Here is a 20,304-nt window from a genome sequence, read left to right on the forward strand (position 1 = left end):
AAAACAAGGTTTTATGCCTGCAAACAAGCGGTCTGGCAACCCCTTTCCCGACCAGATATTTTGTCAGTTTTTATATTTTGATTATGTACACCCATAGGACATTCATATAGGCCAAGTTTGGTCCATGGGCTCCATGGGGTAAATTACACCCGCCGGAGGGCCTTTTCGGGGGGTCCCTGGGGGCCGAACCCGCCCTCAGGGACCAGGCTGACGGGCATTTTTTTAATGAGGAGGGTGGCCCCAGCAACTCTCAGGGGTCAAACCTTTTGGGCTTGATGGGGTAAATTGACCAGCAGCCAGCTCTCAGACTAATAGGGTATCACTTCAGCATGGACCTGTACTTTTCTAGATCCATGTTTTCAGGCCCTACACATTATTTCTTTCGTTAATTGTTCTCTTTTTCACATTATAATTCAACATTGCAACGTGAGATCATAATCAACAATACGGTTGGTAAAATATGTATCATGATAATCTGTACAGCATTTGTCATGTCTCAGTAGAAATGCATCGAATCTGGCATAGTGAATGTGAGGAAGTTGGATAGAGGCGATCCTCTCCTCCCTGTAAATAAATGAATTAAAAGAAAATCGCTGACGCATCACGGCTTAGACGAACATCAGAGATAGTGCAGGAAATGGATTGAATACGATACATTGTTCACATACAGGTCTACTAGATGTACAAGTGCACTGCACACTTCTGAATTCATTCATTAGTATTGCTTGTTCACGTGACAGGTCTAAAGACAGGGCAGGTTATAACTTTGTATGAATTGCCATGTGATATTACATGAATTTCAAAATCATTACAGTATGCAAAAGGAAAGTACTGTATAAGATATGAGAATTGAGACTGGGAGATTAATGTTTTCCACTTCCCTGACTTGTGTGAAGGTTTAGAAACTTTGCAGCTGTATTAATTTCTATGAAGGTTATATAAAAAACAACAATACAACTACTAACAACAGTTTCCATCTAAGACGTATCGAATGACAATCAAGTAATATTGTGAATCCAACGTCTATAAATGGTACTAAATACATCGTGGAAGGTTGGGATTGCTTTTATCATTCTTTTATCCGTCGTCAGCAATAGTATTGTTGACCGTCATCAATATAATGGGCGGTGCCCTCGTCGAACAACCAAATAATTATCATCTCTTATTCCTGAGACGGTTTATACAGTAGATTGAGCTATTACGCGTCCAGTAGATAGAAGAAGTATACCACTTGTCATTACGAGATTTTCAGTCTCATCTCCCTGGTATATCCAAGGAGGTGGAAGATACCACTTCTCTGGAGGAGACCACCTCCCTGGTAGGCTGCTAGTATATAACTGCAGGTTATCACAATAGCAGTTTCCATAGTGACAGCTGGGGTATTATACTTATTTTTCAGTGGCTGCTGCTCAAGCTGCTAGCACGGAAACTACGTATAATCTTCGTCTGTTGCCTCGATAGTGAGAATAATAATGTTTATGATCGCATACGGTATAACCACCCCCTGGTATAATTATACCCTCTTCATAGTGTTGTATTTTAAGTGCTTTCATTATACGGACCCGGACATTTATAGTGATATAGTGACTTATGAGGAGGTTATCATAATGATACTGATCTCAACAAGGTATACCTCACTCGTGACGGTATGTGAAACAGACAGACAGTATATTGAGAACTAATTGAGAGGAATAACAAACCCGGCGGGGAAACGCAGGCACCAAACGTGAAAGAATTCGAACGGACTGAGAGTATGAGCAGAGACCAAGGATCTGAGCAAGGAGGTGGGAAGAGACTAGTTTGCAGGCACAAACCCTTGTTGGTCGTATAGGAGTCTGCATGCGCCAAGACTAATACACGCACCACTACACTGCAGCCTTCAACACAGGGCCTATGGGACAGTGCCAAAGTGGTGCATGTAGTAGTCTTGGCGCAGACTCCTTTACGACCAACAAGGGTTTGTGCCCGCAAACTAGGAAGAGACCTCCCTGATGTATGGAGAGACTCTCACCTCCCTGGTATGTTTGTGCAGGGAGGTGGTCTCTTTAGGGAGGTGAGAGGAAACTCTCCCTCCCTGGTCTCTTCCACCTCTCTGGTTCATTGTGGCCCAGACCATCGGTTCCATTGATTCAAGGCTTAGACTTCTGATGGGCCAATTGAAAGTGACCACGGTACCAAGGGACAATCATGTAAAACGAAGTGAACATATACTTGAGGGAAATGAAACAATAAAGCCTATAGTTGTGGACGTGTACAGCGTCTCTAAATGAGAACTGTGGGCCGACAGGTTGAGATGTCATGATTACAGAAAGAGACAAAAAATATGAAAAGAACGGCGAAAAATCTTTATATTGGACACCAAGAGAGCTCTTGATCTATCCCTTAAATCATCTCCTCCGAAAGGCACGGTGAATATTAGTAATTGTCTATTATAATAATATCCCTCAGCATTAGGCCAAGGTGAGTCTTGTAATAATAATTAAACAGTATTAGTAATTCTCTTTACTGTTCTCTCTTTTTACAAATTGCAGAGAAGGAGGCACATTGTACTATAACCAGGGCTCGACACTAACGGTGCATGACCCGGTGGCCCGGGGCCACCAAAAACGCACGTCGGGCCACCAAAATTTCAGAAATGAAGAATTTGGTGGCCTGATCGGGCCACCAAAAAAGGTCGGATGTTTGCCTTTGGGCCACCAAAAATAAAAGTTAGTGTGGATCCCTGCTATAACCATAACTTATTTTAAAGTGTGTTTTAAACAAATTATTTGATCTCATCAAACATTTTCTCTGCGTTTCACTAATTTTCTTGCATTTTACTGTATCTACGATACAGTCGTGCAATCGAAACTGGTGTGACTCTTTGGGATACATGTGCATTTGTATTGTTCTGAAATACATTATAGGCCCACTGTGCAGAGAGATGCTGTTACGACACATCCCCACACCCATTATAACTTTGACAATCACACCTAGGAACTAGACTCAAGACAGTATTCAATAGATATTTTATCATAATATATGCTTGCTAAATGGCTATTGTTCAGTAGTATTTGTCGGTTGTGATTTCTGACACGTTGCCAATGATACTGCCAACGAGACGTAGTTTGAGTCGCTGTTTATCACAATCATTTCCTTTCTCTTCGCCAGTGACAGAAGACGTGCACCGGATAAAACTGGCTCTAAAACCGTCTCCAGCTGGTTCCCGGGAGCAAGTCCCTGGCGCGTGCGCGATGATTGTGACGTATCGCTGTTACTACGCAAGCGGATTCAGCTGATTGGCTGTGGCTGAGTAATTATGCGAGAGCGAGGGGACACTGTGGACAATGAACATAAAAATTGTGCAGCAGTCGGGCTTATTAACATATACCGGGTAATTTGCATACCATCAGCTGTTTTACACATGCATGCCTTACGCTTCTCTCTGCATCGATCCATGGACCGCGAGTGTAAACAACATACAGCATACAGGAGAGGCCACAACTCTCGCTGGGGATGATAGCGAGTGGCTAGAATCACATCATTCAGTGATTATGATCAATTTGAACCAGGACTGTTCACGATTGAGAACGCATCTACTGAGGTTTGAAGGCAGTTTAGTGTCTTCGGAAGTCCCATGAGTCGGCGCTCTACGAGTTCATGACATAATACTTCACACTTGCATCTCTAGCTTGTAGTGTGGCATTCACCAAGGGGGTTCAAGGCAAGCTTGCATACATTACTCCCAAGTAAACACACACGAGGAAACACGAACTGCGTTCTCCTCCACACAGGTATCGTGACGTACTTGTGTCAGCCCACAATATTTGAGGACTTCTCGTCTGCATCTCTTCCAGTGTTCAAAAGTAAGTCAGTTCTCTGAATTAATAGGCACTATTTTATAATAATTATGTCGAAAATTAAATGCAGTTGCCAATTATTCCCATCCTAGCTATGTCACAACGTTTTCATGTTCTATATTGCTGACAGCATGTTTGGGAGAAAAGAAATGAAAAGAAATGAAAAGAAAAGTAGCCAAGTATCGGTACTCCTATAATATATTAAAATATCTTTATGTTGCTTTTTTTCAGTTGATTGTATTTGACCTACTCTAAATCAATCATGTGATTTAGATGCCTTTTTTTTTTTCGTCCGAGAGGGAGAGAGTGTAGAGGCGAGTGAGAGATGGAAACAGAAAGACTCAAAAACTCAAAGACAGAAAGAGAGGGAGAGACAGACAGACACACAGACAGACACACAGGAGACAGGGTATAAAATCATGCACTACGTACGGCCCTATATTAAATGATTGCCGTTCATGCGAATTTCGTAGCCAGAGTCACAAACATGAATCATGATTCAAAACGGCGTTTCAAATCACAGTCTCCGGGGAAGAGCGTTTCGCAACGCTGATTCTGGCTCAGCTCATCCTTTGCCATTGCGCAGCGCACTGCGCAGTTTGACCTTGTCTCTCCTGCAACTCGAGCCTGACCATCAACTGATCAGTCAGTTTATTGTATGCCTTTCCGTTTTTATTTCGGTGAATACCTTCCATTAAGGAAGCTGTGGCATTCAGGCTCTGCCCACAGATCGAGGAATGATCTTAATTTTTCGTCTCTCCAATTATTGTTTTCCTTGGCCACACACAGCTGCAGCCATTATCGACTCAATCGGAGAGTAATTGCATGTATTATTATGATAAACAGCTAGATATACTATAGCATAGAATCGGTGTATGACGTTGATGTAAACAAACTAGTGCAGGACTGGTGTGGTACCGAAACACACGATTCATAAGACGTACACAAGCGCGCGAACAGAACCAGGAGATGTATGTGGGATACCCGAGAGACACGCATGCGCACAGCGCACGATGACGCCCAGAATCATGATTGAAATCACGGTTGCGTTCATGCGGTTTCCTGCGATTGTGATTCTGGCAGAATCATGATTCAAAATGCCCCTTTTTCCGCGTTTCAGATCGGCATTTTTAAACGCGTTTAAATGGAAAAATCGCATGAGCCTGCGTTCACATAGAAGTATACTATTCGGGTATTCGGGGCTCGTTTTCGAGGGCACGCGAATAGCTTGAATCGAACGATATATTCGATTTCCTAACACCGGTTCACATATGAGGGCACTATTCGAAAGTACCGAATAGCATAGAATAGTATAGCATAGTGGGAATCGAGCTTCTTCGATTTTGTTGCAGCGTATAGTATACCGACTCTCGTTTATGAAATAATGACAATTTTGGTCTGGATTTCCCCTTTAGCAAAAATAAGCATGTAGACTGACATTCTGATGCAGTTTAGAAATTGTTAATAAGATTTGCTGGGATGTAGGAGGAAGAAATCCTCACTGCATGGGACGGTGAGTTGACGGTGCGGGTGATAGTGTACTGGGCGCTCGAACAGCGAGTAGCGAATAGCGAATACCGAATACCGAATACCGTATACTTCTATGTGAACGCAGCCTGAACGCAACGCAACTTACAACACGTTTAGCGACTACCGGTGAACGCGCGTTCAGAAACGCAATTCTGGTTCCGCATGAACGCAGCCAGAGGGGTTGGGGATGCGTGAGTATAGGCCACATTTTCAGTATAGGCCCATTGAACACTGAGGAAACGATCGAAGAGCCTTGGGAAGAGACAAAAGTGCGAATGTTTCAGCTCGGTGGATCATGGGACATATAGATTTTGAAAACAAGTTATGTCTGCAATTGGTATGTATATTAAAACTGTATGTATATATCTGAAGATTCTGTATACCCCCTGTAGGCCACGTTTTATCCATGACTGCAAAACCATTCTTTTATCATATTCAGTTACCATAGCATTAGCAACTCTTTTTCCCGTCTTTCCCAATCGGTTGTGAAGTGATTGCTTCAGTGGGTTGTATACAGTTTATATTGCGAAGTCTTCTGCGATCAATGCTCTTTATAGCGGGTTTCCAACAACCTTGTCCTGCCCGCCTGTGAAAGCTCACTCCCTGAACTCCATAATCCGACGTCGCATCAGCCCAACCGCGCATGAATTATCATACTGTGTGAGGGTGGGAGAGTTTTCTACCTCCATGGATCTTACCACAGAGAGGACGTGAGGGAGAGAAATGAAAATAAAACCCAACAACCGCATGCATGCAGAGTGTGCCTGAGGGTCTGCAGTCAAAGATCAAGTCCAGTACCACTCCATCTTTAATTTGACTAAACTGTATCTAACTTCATTGTAGTCGGATAGACAAGGGGAAAAAAGAACAGTCGGGGTTTTTCACGAAACAAATATTGATATCGCGAACACGTGGACAACACGCTTTTGTTGAAATCTCCCAAGGTCGGATGCCATTTTGAGCGGTTTTCCGGCATTGCAATCTGCTCGAAAGTTTCGAATTATTGTGAAACATTTTATTTAACCGGATAATATCTCTAATGTCATTTCATAGTTTTTTATGTGAGAGTAAGAAAAGTGATCTAACTATACTGTTATATTGGAAAGACAGATTTGATTTGAGTACTGATTTTGATTGGAATACTGTTTTGAAACAAACATTTCGGAAACTAAGGAACAACAAAGTTAAGCAATGCTACTTCAAGACATTACATCGTATTCTACCTTATAGATATAATCTTTTCAAATGGAAAATTGTAAGTGAAAGTTTGTGTATATTTTGCTCTGAAACAGAAACCTTTAGTCATGTTCTTTTGGAGTGTCCTAAAGTGTCTATGTTTTGGAAAAAGATTACTGATTTTATTCAGTTCGCTTTTAGAGAAACAATCTTATTAAACGAGAAATTATTGATTATTGGAGTGGAATCAAAGAGTCCAAATGTAACGAATATAAATAAGATATTGATATATGCGCAGTATGCAATTTATAAACAATACATGATGCATTTATTTCAAGGGCATTTATACAATAGTTTGAAAATATGGATTAGTTTTAGAAATGAAATATTGTTAGATAATGTATCTGAGATTGTAACAAACATGATGAAATCATTTACTTGATAACCAATGAAGAATCTGTACTTTTTGAGTATGTGCTCATTCATTGTTTAAAAAAAAGAAGAAGAAATCGTTTGATGTAAAGCTTTGGAAATGAATGAATAAAGTACCTCTGTAGAGGTTAAAAAAAATCTCTAATGTCATTTCAAACGACCTTCTGACCAGGTATAAATTTCCTCTATCCTGTTCGAATTGAGTTTACTCTTTGATATCCATCACAATCATGGCCGATCGGGCAGACTTGATTTTTCAATCATTGTCCGCTGATATTTCATTTCCGCACTACTTTTGTTGTTATGGATTGGTCGTGACGTCACAGTTCTCTTTTGCAGCTATTTTTAGGATGCTGAGACAAGTATTAGACCACGGTGGGACTTGTGCTCCCAAGGAGGTACAGTACCTCCTTGGTTCTCCTTGATACTCGATTACTACATTGTAATATGTCGCGAGTTTCCGGAATTTTTATCTGTAGATGTTAAGTCATACAGTAGAAAAAGGCATATACACAGTGATTTCTGTCGTCTCACGGTCTGCAAACTAAAATGAGATAAGATGGAAACATTGCGTACTATCAATACTATCATCAATTGTGCGCTTAGTTTAGGAGAGATTGCGGTATATATTGACTTAAGTTTGAACTGAAACCAACTTTTGCCGGTTTGTATCCGGTATTGAGAAATTCTTTCAGGAAATTCGGCTGTACTTGTACTAGTTATTACGACACACCAGAAAGTAGTGCCGGTACGCAGATGTGTCGCAGGGTGGATTCTCATCAAAGATAAATGAAATGCTAAAAACCAGCGTGCAGCTATCAATTGGTTAATCCGATCGAGGAGTTATCCGACGCTTCTAAACTGCGTCGCTGCCAAGTCTCAGTCTGAAGTTCACCTACCGGCGAGGCCCCTCACAAAAATAGAAATTGTTCTTCCACATTCCTTCGAGTGGACATGTGCCCGAATCGGTCATTGGATTCCTGCCCGCCTTCTCCGTGCGTCATCGGGATTCTCACAGACGCCAAGTTTGAAACTCGCTCGTCTTCTCCTGATTGAAATATCATACAAACACATTCCGAGCAACTTGAATCTCCATTGCAGCTCTGACGTCGCGATGCTCTTGCATTCGTCCACAGACCCCACCCCACCCCAACCGCAACCCCCTTATCATATCTGGATTAACAGACACTTCGGCAGTATAATTGATTCTTAAAATGTTTCTCAATCCCTCTCTCATTCTAGTTTATGACTGCTGTCTCTGCTACAGAAAAAAAAAAAACCCTCTTGTCGCGCACCATTTTGGCGAAATAGTTAATGTGAATGATTTCGAATATTTTTCAAAGAAACATATGTAAGAAGATAATTTCTGTTGTTCCAGAACTAGAGAATTAAGACTGGAATTTCGTTTTAAAAACTATCTATACGCCTGTAGTTTGAGTTCACAGGAAATTTATCGCATCCAGTTATAAGCCTATGTGCAGGTGACAGAGTGTAGGCCTACATGTATGTATGTGTATGTGCGTGTGACAGAAAGAGAGGGAGAGAGAGAGAGAGAGAGAGAGTGTGTGTGTGTGTGTGTGTATCGATATTTTTGAAGAAGAGTAAAACGTCTTTGAAATAAACTATAGTTAATGTATATGTTACCATAATGTGTGGCTGGTAAATTGCTATATTTCTTCGATGGTTGTCTTTACGTCAGGCTTGTAAAACCTTATGGCGCCCTCTCCCAACGAAAACGCGCTCTATGAGTGCGCCCCCATTAGTGGTCAGCTGGAGTCGTGGAAGGAGGACGCCTCGTCAGCAGTCTTCCAGACTGCCTCAATTGACACACCCATGCCGTCTGCCTCTGAAAACTTTCCCTCCAAATTCAACATGAAGGGCGGTCAGGGATCTACGAAAGTGACATCACTCCTGAAGAAATGCTGGAAGAATCCTAAGTACTTCCGGTGGGTCATGACCGTGGTTATCTCGACGTTGTTTGGCATCATCCTTGGCTTCTTCTGCAGCTTCGGGACACTGTACATGTGCCTGAGGAAGGACCTTGAGTCTACAGCTGTTGAAACTGGTATTGCCCTTTCCATAATGTTTTTGGATCTTTTTTTATAGTTTGTTTAATCATGTAATATCAGCACAACTTCTCGCCTAGTAGACATTTAATTTTTTTTTTTTTTTTTTTTTTTTGGCCAAAAACAGTGAAGATGCGATCTTTGCCTATGATATAAGCATGTCTCGATTGAATGAGTGTTGAATTCATGCGATGTGGACAGTGGTAATAATGATTTGAAGAAAAATATTTTCTTGTAATTTCTTTGTACAGGATGGGTTGCATCCCTTGGATGGGCCTTCGGGATTTGCTCGCCGATATTCAACGCCATATACCTACGCTTTGGTCCTCGCAAAGTAGTCATCGTGTCGTCGATTTTGTGTGCCGTTGGCATTCTGTCTTCGTCTTTCGTCCAGACGATTTGGCCGCTCTACATATCATTCAGTGTCATGTTTGGTATCGGCGCAGGCCTGCTCATAGCTGGTTCTATGAATCTAGTGGCGTCCTACTTTGACAGCGACGACTGTGCACTCCCTACCACCCTCCCTGGAGCTGGGTGTGCCATTGGTAAGTTTGACGTGTGGAAAACTCGACATTTCTTTCTTCGTAGCGTGATACTCGTTCTATAAAGAGATAACCAATGTCTGTCTCAGAAAATTTCTTGTTTTTGCTATTTTTTGGAGATAGTATTTTCCTCCTGTGCGTAGTTTTTGTCAATTTTGAAATGATGGATTTAAATGTTTGTTTCTTGAAACAGGAATGTTGATTTGCAGTCCACTGCTTGAGATGGCTTACGAGAGCTATGGCTGGAGGATGACTCTTCGTTGCTATGCAGCATTTATCCTCGTCTCTGGCCTCCTCTCCTCCATCTGGTTCAAGCTTCCTCCTTCCGCATCCCTAAAATCATCCGTGCCGGAGAGTAAATCCCTCGATGCGAACAGGAAGGAAGGGGAATCAGTGACCAATCCTGGTTGCAGCTCTTCATCTTCGGAGAAAAAGTGGGAGGAGGTTGAGAAGAAACGAGCCAAGGAAGAACTCGTTAGGGATCGACGACGCAAGTCCAAGGAAAACTACATTCGACTCCTGAAAGATCCGGCTCACTTTATGCTCTTCATGGGTACTTTGCTGTCCAACGTTGTCATGGTGTTCAACATCATCAACTTGGTGAGTCGGGTTTCTTGTGGTGATACCATCAAAACTTTGGTAAACAGCATGTTATGTTTCGCGAGAGCCTATAGATAACGCGATACAAATTTCATTTTGTAGTAGATAGAATTCTCGCGCGTTATTGTGAGAATACTTAACTGAAGTAGCATCCTGAGCTGACATAGTGACCCCCCATTCTTTCCCGTTTTCCCATAATAAATTTCTGTTTGAATTTCTTATAATCAGTGATGTACAAGCGTACCATACTAACCTAATTTTCCTCCTCGTAGTTAAGTAGAGGCAGTGAATGAGGACGCTTCGGATGACACCTGAACCTAAAGGGTGAAGGGGTCAGGCAACGTGTGGGCAAGACGTCCAGATAGCTGGTGAGCAAGATGCTACAGAGCATCATGCCGGTGGAAATTGAAATGATTGGTACCACTAGGATACCGCTTAGATATCAGGTATCTTATGTGATCGAATAAAGGAGGGTGTAGAGATATGTAGAAACATTCATAAATGGTAGTACCAAAAGCTTAAGATTCGATGATCTAATGATTATTTCATTTTCCCGAGGGCTGTACACCTGGCAAGCTTCTGAGGGTATCTGGTATACTGAGTAGGTAACGCTTCGCAAGGTACTGTCGGGTTGCACGAGGTAGTTTGCAGTGCGAAAGCACAATGTGCTCACCAAAGTATCTTCTTTGAGAAAGAAATTTGTAAGGGTAAGGTTTCTGCAAGCATGTTTTCCTTCCTTTTATCATTTTAGACAGATTCAAAGCAAGTGTTATCTTTCTCAAAATATGTATTCACTTTAGCCGGAATGAGCTTGCACAGTTGCCTCAGTCCAGCCAGTAGAGGTGAAACGGTGGTGCCCAGTGCTCTTGGATGGAGGACAACGAGAACTAGATGGAGAAGAAGAAAAGTTCCAGAAAAAGGAGTTCCAGAAAAAGAGTTCCAGAAAAAAAAAGTTCCAGAAATCGCCGATCCTGTCAACTCGTGCCGCAGGATGTCCGTGCTGTCAGGCAGATTTCGAGTCTTCTGGTTCTTTCGTCACCACTCCAGGCTTTTCACAGAAATGCGTTCCCTAGGTGCAGTTGCCGAGTTCCCGTAAGGCGATGAGACGCAGGTTCTGGAGGCATCCCCGACGGCAGCAGCGGTGAAGACTACGATGATGGCGAGGGAGGGACAAGGTCACCTTGGGCGATAAAAGGCTCTTCAACCCAAGCCAGAAAGTTTTCCTCAGTCCCACGGGGATAGGGCCAAGAAAAAAAGTTTCTCGGGTCTCCATGAGGGTCAGGTCTAGTCTGATAGAATCAGCTCCCCCTGAAAACGACAATCGAAATCTCTCTGCCCTCCTGGCTATCATGCCAAGAACATTTAGTAAGTTTCTCTTTTTAACTTACACCTCTGACTAGCTCTCTTTCTTTCTCTTTACATCGGACAGACAGGCCAGGATGCTCGATTTGTTTTCTTAATTCAGTAGTTTTTACCGACTGAAAAAAAACCCTCCAGCAATATACATTTACATGTCCAGCAATTGGCATATCACGCAGATGATAAAAATTTTATCATCATTAGAGCATCATACAAATTGTTATCCTTGCTGTGACTGACATTACCACCTCACTTGAAAAGAAAACAAGAAGCAAATTATAAAATGAGATGTCACAAAAAAAAAAATGCGTGAAAATGATATAAGATTTGTCGATAATTCTTGGTTTGTCTGGTCCCACCAAAGTTTTGGCACCAGACCATGCTCTTTTGTCTTGAGGTAAGTAAGGATTTCATCTGACCTATCTTTGCCATGGTTCCCCAAAGTGCTGGACTCCTATACAACAGCAACAAATTCTATCCAAATCAAGAAAAAAAAACCAAAAAAACCAAAAAAAAACCAAAAAAAAAAAAAACGTGGAATCACAGCACGTCTTATGACCAGGTAGTTGTCCGTCAGGTCATGCACGCAGCAAGAACTAACGCCACTGTCGATCTGAATTCCTCATTAAAATGCCAACAAACGAATCTGGTGTGCGTGTAAACATATCAGTTGCATATTAAACATATGCAGTATAGTTTGTCTTTGAACTAAGGACTGAAACTCGAAGCGGAAACCACAGGATTTCCACAAACATGACCAAATATTTCGGTCTTGCAAAGACAATTCCATCTGAACTCGAAATCCGATTATCTTTGAAGCTTAAAATTTAAATTTTGACATGCCTGTATGGGGATAATGGCGAAGAAGATCAGACTTCCGATAATAGTATTCCCGCTTTAATTTTTTGTATTTATTTTATATATTCAATAATTTATTAATTTATTTGTTTATTTATTTCTTTTATCAAGCAATTCGCAGCAGTCTTAAATTCCTTAAAAATAAAACGATTATTATATACTGCATGCTTTGTTGCGAGGGGCAACGCGAACGGTATTAGACTGATACAGTGAGTCCACTGTTACCGGCTTTCCAAAGATGCCACTGTAGATGCGTGATTGTTTCAGATGCGTTCCATAACTTTCTGTCATAGTCTCACACAAACTCGGAAGCTCAGTCCGTATTCATAATGCCAGCTGTTATTCACGTCCAGTATGGTCCAACACGAAGTTACGATTTGCTCTCCATGTGCATGCATTTCAGTCATGTGCAATCTACACATCAAATTAGTACCATTCGGACCGTACTGGTAGTACCAGTTTCAGAGAATGGGTAATGCACGTACTTTTACAGACTGCATGTGATAAAGTAGTCGATGATATGCTATGCTGGGTTGCAATTTGATGTGAATAACTTTTTCAAGATTCGAGAACGGGAATAAATTAGTGAAATCGGTCACATTCTTTCGATGAGCAACTTGCGTGTGATTATACTCTGGAAAGCAAACAATTTTGACGGCTATCCCCTTCTGCCCTTGCAAAATTACCAGTATGGCGTAGAGCACTTTATTTCTTGCATTGTCCTCACAGAAATATGAAGTGGGATGACATTCATTAACACTTTTCGAATGTAATGTATAGACGACATAATCTACTTCGAATCCCTACCTTGCGCTCAGCCGTGATCAGCACAAAACTATTTTTTTTCCAAGAGTAAGCAGCAAGTCACCATCTAACCAGAGTAAGCTCATAAAAGGGTGTCAAATTGCGTTACATTGTAATAGTTATTTTGCCTGAAAGGGTTGGATGTACAGGATAGAAGAAATATCTGACTAGATAGGGATAGATAATCAATCATTTAGACTGCCTGTGTTCATATGACGTATAGAGAGTAAGTAGGAATGCATGACGGCACACCATTCCCTATGATAATTTCCGAATGATAATATTACCCATATGACATGGACTTGTCATGTCTGGTAAACGAGCCAGTTAAACTGTAATTAGCAGTGAAGTTATGCGAACAACTATGCGGGCCGTCGTCGTTAGATGTCGATGTTCACGCTTCTACAAGTAAAGGTCACAATATTAAAGATCAGAGAGACCTCAAAAGACGTGGGCTGTACACTTCGCTTCAGTCTTCCGTTCGTGATGACAAGCGTAACCTTTTTTGCATTTTCTGTAACATTCATTCAGTACTAACTTCGTAAGATTATATTTTCTCCTCTTCTCTCCCGTAAGGTGCTTGATTATTAATTGTAGTCATTTATGACGGAGATGAATTTTATTTTGGAATAAAGAAACTTTTCATGATATCAGGATTGTGTTTCATTCACTTTATTGAACTTTATGACAGTGAAAGTGTGACTAGGACCCCCTTTTGTATTTTTCAGAGTGCATTTATTGATTACCTTGTTATTACCAATGATGTTGTTGTTAGACTGGCTTTAATGTCCAAGCTTGTGTCAAGTCGATTAGACCATAATGATTATTAAGTTTCAGAAGAGTCTTCTTTTTTTCTGGATCAGTTTTGTGGATAATTATATAATACAGCCAATCTAGCAGCTACTAAAAAGCTTGGAAACCTGTTTACATTGATTTGTACATAGCGCTTCACTTGTAAGCATTTTATTTTCGAAGAACCAAACATTATTTCCATCGTTAATCATATTTTACATGTATTTCATTTGCAGGAATTAAAAACAAATCTATTTTTTATTGGACCACCTTGAAAGTCAGCGTCTGTTGAAAGGGCTTCCAACTCACAAGAGAAAATAGAATAAATTCACATTTTGATACATTGCATCGTAGTTTTTGTATTCTTGTATAATACTGACAGTAATGATAACAAAGGCAAGACATTTGTTTTTTTCATCCACCGTGTTCATTGAATTTGGCCTACATTTTTGGAGCCCAATAAATGAATGCTATCAAAGACATCAACAGTTTTTGACAGAATATTGCTGACGTCTGTAAAGGGGGAGACTTTTGACATCTTCATTGTTCGAATTAAACTCCCTAGTTTTACGTGACGTACAACAAGGTAGATGTGACGAAAAGTTCTTTATCAAATATATATTTTTAACAAAAATATATAATAATGAGAGCCAAAACGATGGGATTTCACTGAATTCAAGAAGTTAACAGAACTTCAGGAGTGTAAATTGAGCTTCGAGACCTCTGGAAGGGAAAAGATCCTTTTTGAAAAGAATACACTGCCAATTTTTGATGGCTTAAGAATTTCAAAATATATCGAGACCTGTGATGGTAAATTCAAAACCAGGATATCCATGAGAATGCGACAAGAAGTTATGGATGTTTTCTACTACATCCTCTTCTGACAAACTGAAATTTAGATCCTTGGTTAGGAGAGAAAATTGAACTTAATTAACTATGATTTATTAAAAAAAAAAATCTTTCGAGATAATTTACTCCTCCACCCTCGCATGGCGGTCGCGTCTTTTCCTACACCCTTTGTAACCCTTCTATCTTTTCCTCTGGTGTACTCTACCTCATTTTGGTATGTGTCCTACAGGTTGAGCTGATGTCCTCAGCCGGCTACAGCGCGCAGAAGTCGGCCATGTTCATGTCTATCCTAAGCTTCGTGGAGACGGGTTTTCGGTTGCTCACGGGGATCTTTGGAGACCGACTTCCCTGCTCGCGTATCCTCGTGATACCTGTTCTCTGTCTGATTTGTGGGTGTGCCACATTCTCTCTGACCATCAGTACGGCCTCAGCGGTCATCATATGCTACGTTGTTTGTAAGCCTCTTTTGAATATAGTATCAGTTAGTAGTTCATGGGCTATCCATATACTATGTGCATGTAGTGACAACACAGCAGTGTTGTGATACTTGAGTTTACCTATTCCATACATTTTTTTTTACACAATGCCACAAAATGTACGTAATATGTGTAGTTACGTCGAATAGAACTTCCGAACACCAAGAGTCAACAAATTCCCAGCATAATTCGGTAACTTTGGCTTTCCGTCACAAAAACAGCAACAAGAATGATGAACGTGCAACTGTAAACTACATGTACACCGAAGCTAGCTACGATCGTGAGAAGAAGCAATGAAGAATGCAATGAACGAAGTTTATTCATGGCTGAACTCACATTCTTTGAAATTGAATACGGCTAAATCTGAGTTTTTAATGTTTGGTTCGAAGACACAATTGGGTAAAATTGGCATAAATTCCATCTCTTTTTCCGGCATCTCAATTAATGTGTCCCAAACCTGTCGCATCCTGGGTGTAATGTTACATTGTAATATGATTATGTCTCATCAAATTTCTAGCATTTGTAGATCTGTAAGATACCAACTTCGTAATATCGGCTTCATTAGAAAATATTTGAACCGATCTTCTACCGAAAAATTAGTCCATGCTTTGATATCCTCTGGGCTTGATTTTGGAAACTCCGTCTTATTTAACTTACCACAAACTCAGCTCTCCATGCTACAGAGGCTTCAAAATGCGGCAGCACGCATCATTACACTGTCCAAGAAGCACACTCACATCACCCCTATTTTGAGATCACTTCATTGGTTACAAGTCAAAGATCGCATTACAAGGGGTGTATTTTTAAGATTTTGCTTCTGACTTTCCATTGCACTGCTCCTCGGTATACCATTGGCTTACTCCATAATTACATCCCTGTTAGATCTCTACTCTCATCCAACTCCGGTTCTCTTGTAATTCCAAGATTCACTACAATATGGGGCACACATGCCTTTGGCCATGCTGCTCCCACCTTATGGAATAACTTACCTTCAGCCATAAAGAATTGTTCTTCATCAGATTCCTTTAAAAGCAGTCTAAAAACTCACCTGTTTAAGGCCTCCTTTTGATTACTCATTATTTTGAATTTTGTATGTTCTTTCTATACCTCGTTCACTTTCTCTTCCTTCCGCGCCTAGAGCATTCTACAGAGTGGATTTGGCGCTATATGAATCACATCAATTATCATAATTATTAAGAACGCATTGTGCTACATTGTATTTTGTAAAGACCATGGCAGACCGTACATAATCTAGTCGTCCGGCCTATAATTGATTATATTTGTAACAATCAAATGGATGGCCTATATCATTAATTTTGCAAAAACAGAAATGCACTAATCAAAGTCAATATTTAGAATAAAAAGTCATATAGGTATTGGTCAGTTGCCTTTTTATTTGTATTTGTCAGTTGCCGGAATGGGTCGTGCAGTCAACTATTCTATCATATTTGCGGCTACCATCGAGACGTTCGGACATGCTGTTCATCAAGAGTCATTTTCGATCCTCCTCGTCGCCTACGGGATCGGCTGCCTCCTTGCTGCTGTCATTCCAGGTGAGACAAGCTATGTCCAACCTCCGTTAGGTCCAGTTGTGATGTTTGTAGAGTATGTGCCACATACAAGTGGGCATGTTCAGTGGTTGAAGGGTTGTGTTTGTATGCATGTTCAAGGCAATCAAACCGTCCCGATGTTGGCGCTAGCATAGACATTACGGGAGTTCGATATCAGCGATCATTGTTGCTCCATAGAAGACTCCGAAGTATTATCCTTTTTTTTTAACAGCGTTAATTTTGAAATCTTTGCTAACTTTTGTGTGTGTATGAATATCACACCTCTGCTGATTGGCTGTTTTGAGCCACTCGTAAATAAGAGTTGTTTCCTCGTGTTTTGTAACACAACGAGGATGAGGGACACACGAATTTGAGACAAGTCACAACTGTGTGGGTGTCCCAAGCAGACTGCGTGATCCTCCCTGAGTGCATCCACAAAGTTGTACAGGTGTAATGGGTCGAGAAGACGACTTTATCTGAAGGCAGATATCCGTGGAGCAAAGTTAAAACATATCCATTCATATCCAAAAGAATTTTTTTATTATTGTATAATTCTCTAATTTTGCCTTATTTGAATTATTGTGTACAAATCTGGGCAAACTGTAGTGAACAAAATATGTCGAGGCTTTTAAAATTACAAGGAGAAAGCAATCAGAATTGTATCTCATAGCGATTACCGTGCTCATACAATGCCATTATTTGATCGCTTGAAAATTCTTAATATTCATAATATGTATATACACATGTATATCAAAGTGCAATATTTATGTTTTCATGTTCTCATAATATGCTTCCTGGAGTATTAACTAATTATTTTAAGCTCAATAGCCAGGTGCATACATGTGTAACAAGAAACTTTTTAAATCATCACTTGCCATTTGTAAGATTAAGCTCTTATCAAAAGTCAATATTTTATAATGGACCGAAAATATGGAATGAATTACCGGAGGAAATAAAGTCAAGTCAGACTTTTACGGTTTTTAAAACCCATCTTAAGCAGTATTTGAGTGACAGACAATCTTTAGAATAAATGTATCATAGAAAATATTCTTTATAAGATTATATACTTTTGTTTAATGTGTTTGTGTGTCTATGTTTTTGTTTGTTTTTTGTGCTGCTATTTGTAACTTTGTAATTTATATGATATTCGTTTGGTACATGTTAAAGGACTTGGCTTCATATAAGGCACCGCCTTCCTGTCAAGTTCCTAATGCTTCATGATTCCTTATGTTGATGTTTATATTTTGTATCCGTTGCAGTCATATCAGTTACTTTATACACACTTGACGACATGAATTTGAATGTAATGTATTTGTACTTATAAATGTTGTGTATTTTCTCTGTTTGTTTGTATGGTTTTTATGGAGTATTGAATAAATAAATCCAAATCCAAAATCCAAAATAAAAATATCAATGAATCTTAAAGCCACCTTCAGAGCATAATACAGTAATACAATTCCCTTCCTTACGTAAGGATGTAGTAGATCTTCCTTTCACCTTTCATCTTACGAAGGTCTCAGCTTTGATTTGACGGGTTCCTACGACTCTGCAAACTACTGCGGTGCGGCCATGTGGCTGATTTCCGCCGCGTTGTACATCGGCGTGTACCTCCTGAAAAATAGACAGAATCGCCTGCGCTACACCGCCATACACCAGGACGAAGAGGCGCGGCAAGCCCCGACAAAAGTCGATACGTGCCAACCAATTACCATTGTGCAGGAGTTGACGGCGAAGGGGGTAGATCTCGAAGGAGCGCTTGAAGCCCTAAATGCCGACGTCAATGATGTCGACAGGATTGCAGTGAAAGATTACTATGTCATTGTAGATAAAGTTTCAACAGTGTGATGGACTTCGTAGCAAACTGCTGGGAACCAGTGTTAACAGTGAGAGAGAGAATAATAACTACTGACGTAAATGAAAATCGTTATGCATATAAACGATTTGACGCACTTGTTCATGTGAAGTGGTGCTGTCTGTCAGGCACTATGTCAAGCTGTGTATTTCCGTAGACGCCAAAGCAAGACTGCACGCGCAATTTGGGTGTACTCGATTTATTCTTTTAGAGCTGATTCAACTCGTGCAGCGCTACACATAAAATTCCGATATACACTTTTAGACCATTGTGAGAAAGGAGGGATGAAGTCCTACTGGAATACCTTGAAACAAGCAGCATTTCGTAAATTGGTGTCAGTCTCGCTTGGTGTTGGAAAAAAAAAAACATACGCAAGCAAAACAATTGAAAGACATGAGAAACTGCATTATTCATATTTCATGTGAAAACTATATTTACAGTTTTGTGTAAGGAATTTCCACGACAATTGTCCCTTCAAACATCCTTTCAATTGTTGAGTGTGATTTTGGTCTGTAGCTAAGACGCAGCTTTGATAGAAGAATCGTGAATATTGTAATGTATAGTGCGTATTCGTCCAGAGCAATTCTGAGGGTGTGTTTTTTTTTTTCAAAGTGCGTCAAATTCAGTTTACTCACAACTGCTGCGCAGTGATGGTACATAGAGGGCTGTTTACACAACAGCCTCAGCTTGTTATGTGTGTGATGTCTGTCTATATACGATCTTGAAAAACAACATCGTATGTACCAGTGATATTTTAATAATAGTTTTTTTTTTCAGTATTTATTCACATGGAGTGTGTACGTAGGTCCTATAAATGTGGATTAAACACGATCGTTTGAATAAAGCCATCTATGACAGCTCAGATTTTGACTCTGCAGATATTTATTATGGCTTTGAACTCACGCTAAGGAGTGGTTGTGCGATTATAAATACTATTTTTTTTTTTTTTTTTAGTGGTGGTCATTGATTGCAATAATCGACTTCACGCCTTGCCAATGCCCCACTAATGCTGACGTCTTTGTCTAGTTTTGTGTGATGTTTTCCCACTGCGGAACAATGCAATCATAGTCTTCTTGCTGCGCATACCTTCGGTAAGGAAGGTAATGCCGCCATAACGGAGTAATTCTGTGCTTTCTTGCACCTTGACTGTCTCTGCGTCGTTTATACTGATACGTGTTAGAGATGAGTGTGGAGTACAGACTTGTATGAGCAACCTGTGAGCAGATCTAATCAATCTAGCTTTTTTACATAATGAAACGTGTGTAAAGATGGTCAGTGCAAATGAAACAGTGGTTGTAACATTTCGAAAATTACCATGGTGATTTCACCCGTGTAGCTTTCTTATTCGTGTTTTCCCTGAAAAGAGAAGTGACACTTTCATATACTGTAGAGTACAATGTACACTGTATTCCATATAGTTCGACATGTCATGCAAGAAAATGTGTTTGCAATTCTCGACTGTTTCACATGGTCATGTGAATTTTATTCGTATCTTGTCACTATGTGCTTAAGAATATTTCAGATCCGTGCAGGGGTTATCACTTCGTGTTACCTGTGTTACCTTCGTGTTATCACTTCG

General features: G+C 40.4%; 1 protein-coding gene across 1 annotated transcript; it reads left to right on the plus strand.

Annotated features, from left to right (window-relative positions):
• Positions 1-3,483: 3,483 nt before the first annotated feature.
• On the plus strand, positions 3,484-20,011 carry LOC139719402 (monocarboxylate transporter 13-like). Its single transcript, XM_071630822.1, has 7 exons — positions 3,484-3,845; positions 8,677-9,042; positions 9,295-9,588; positions 9,779-10,185; positions 15,077-15,302; positions 16,733-16,876; positions 18,387-20,011. The coding sequence occupies exons 2-7, from the start codon at positions 8,691-8,693 to the stop codon at positions 18,716-18,718; spliced, it is 1,755 nt and encodes a 584-aa protein (XP_071486923.1). The 5' UTR covers positions 3,484-3,845; positions 8,677-8,690; the 3' UTR covers positions 18,719-20,011.
• Positions 20,012-20,304: the final 293 nt, after the last annotated feature.

Source organism: Diadema antillarum, unplaced genomic scaffold (assembly GCF_040938485.1).
Source record: "Diadema antillarum isolate AM-2024a unplaced genomic scaffold, OU_Dant_1.0 scf00000110, whole genome shotgun sequence".
In the NCBI taxonomy this organism is placed as follows: domain Eukaryota; kingdom Metazoa; phylum Echinodermata; class Echinoidea; order Diadematoida; family Diadematidae; genus Diadema; species Diadema antillarum.

What these genes read in the sequence shown, in the direction of transcription:
- LOC139719402 (XM_071630822.1), top strand. Translation starts at nt 8,691, where the DNA reads ATGGCGCCCTCTCCCAACGAAAACGCGCTCTATGAGTGCGCCCCCATT. An exon ending in GTCTACAGCTGTTGAAACTG is followed by an intron (nt 9,043 to 9,294) that starts GTATTGCCCTTT and finishes TTCTTTGTACAG; the next exon opens with GATGGGTTGCATCCCTTGGA. An exon ending in TGGAGCTGGGTGTGCCATTG is followed by an intron (nt 9,589 to 9,778) that starts GTAAGTTTGACG and finishes TTCTTGAAACAG; the next exon opens with GAATGTTGATTTGCAGTCCA.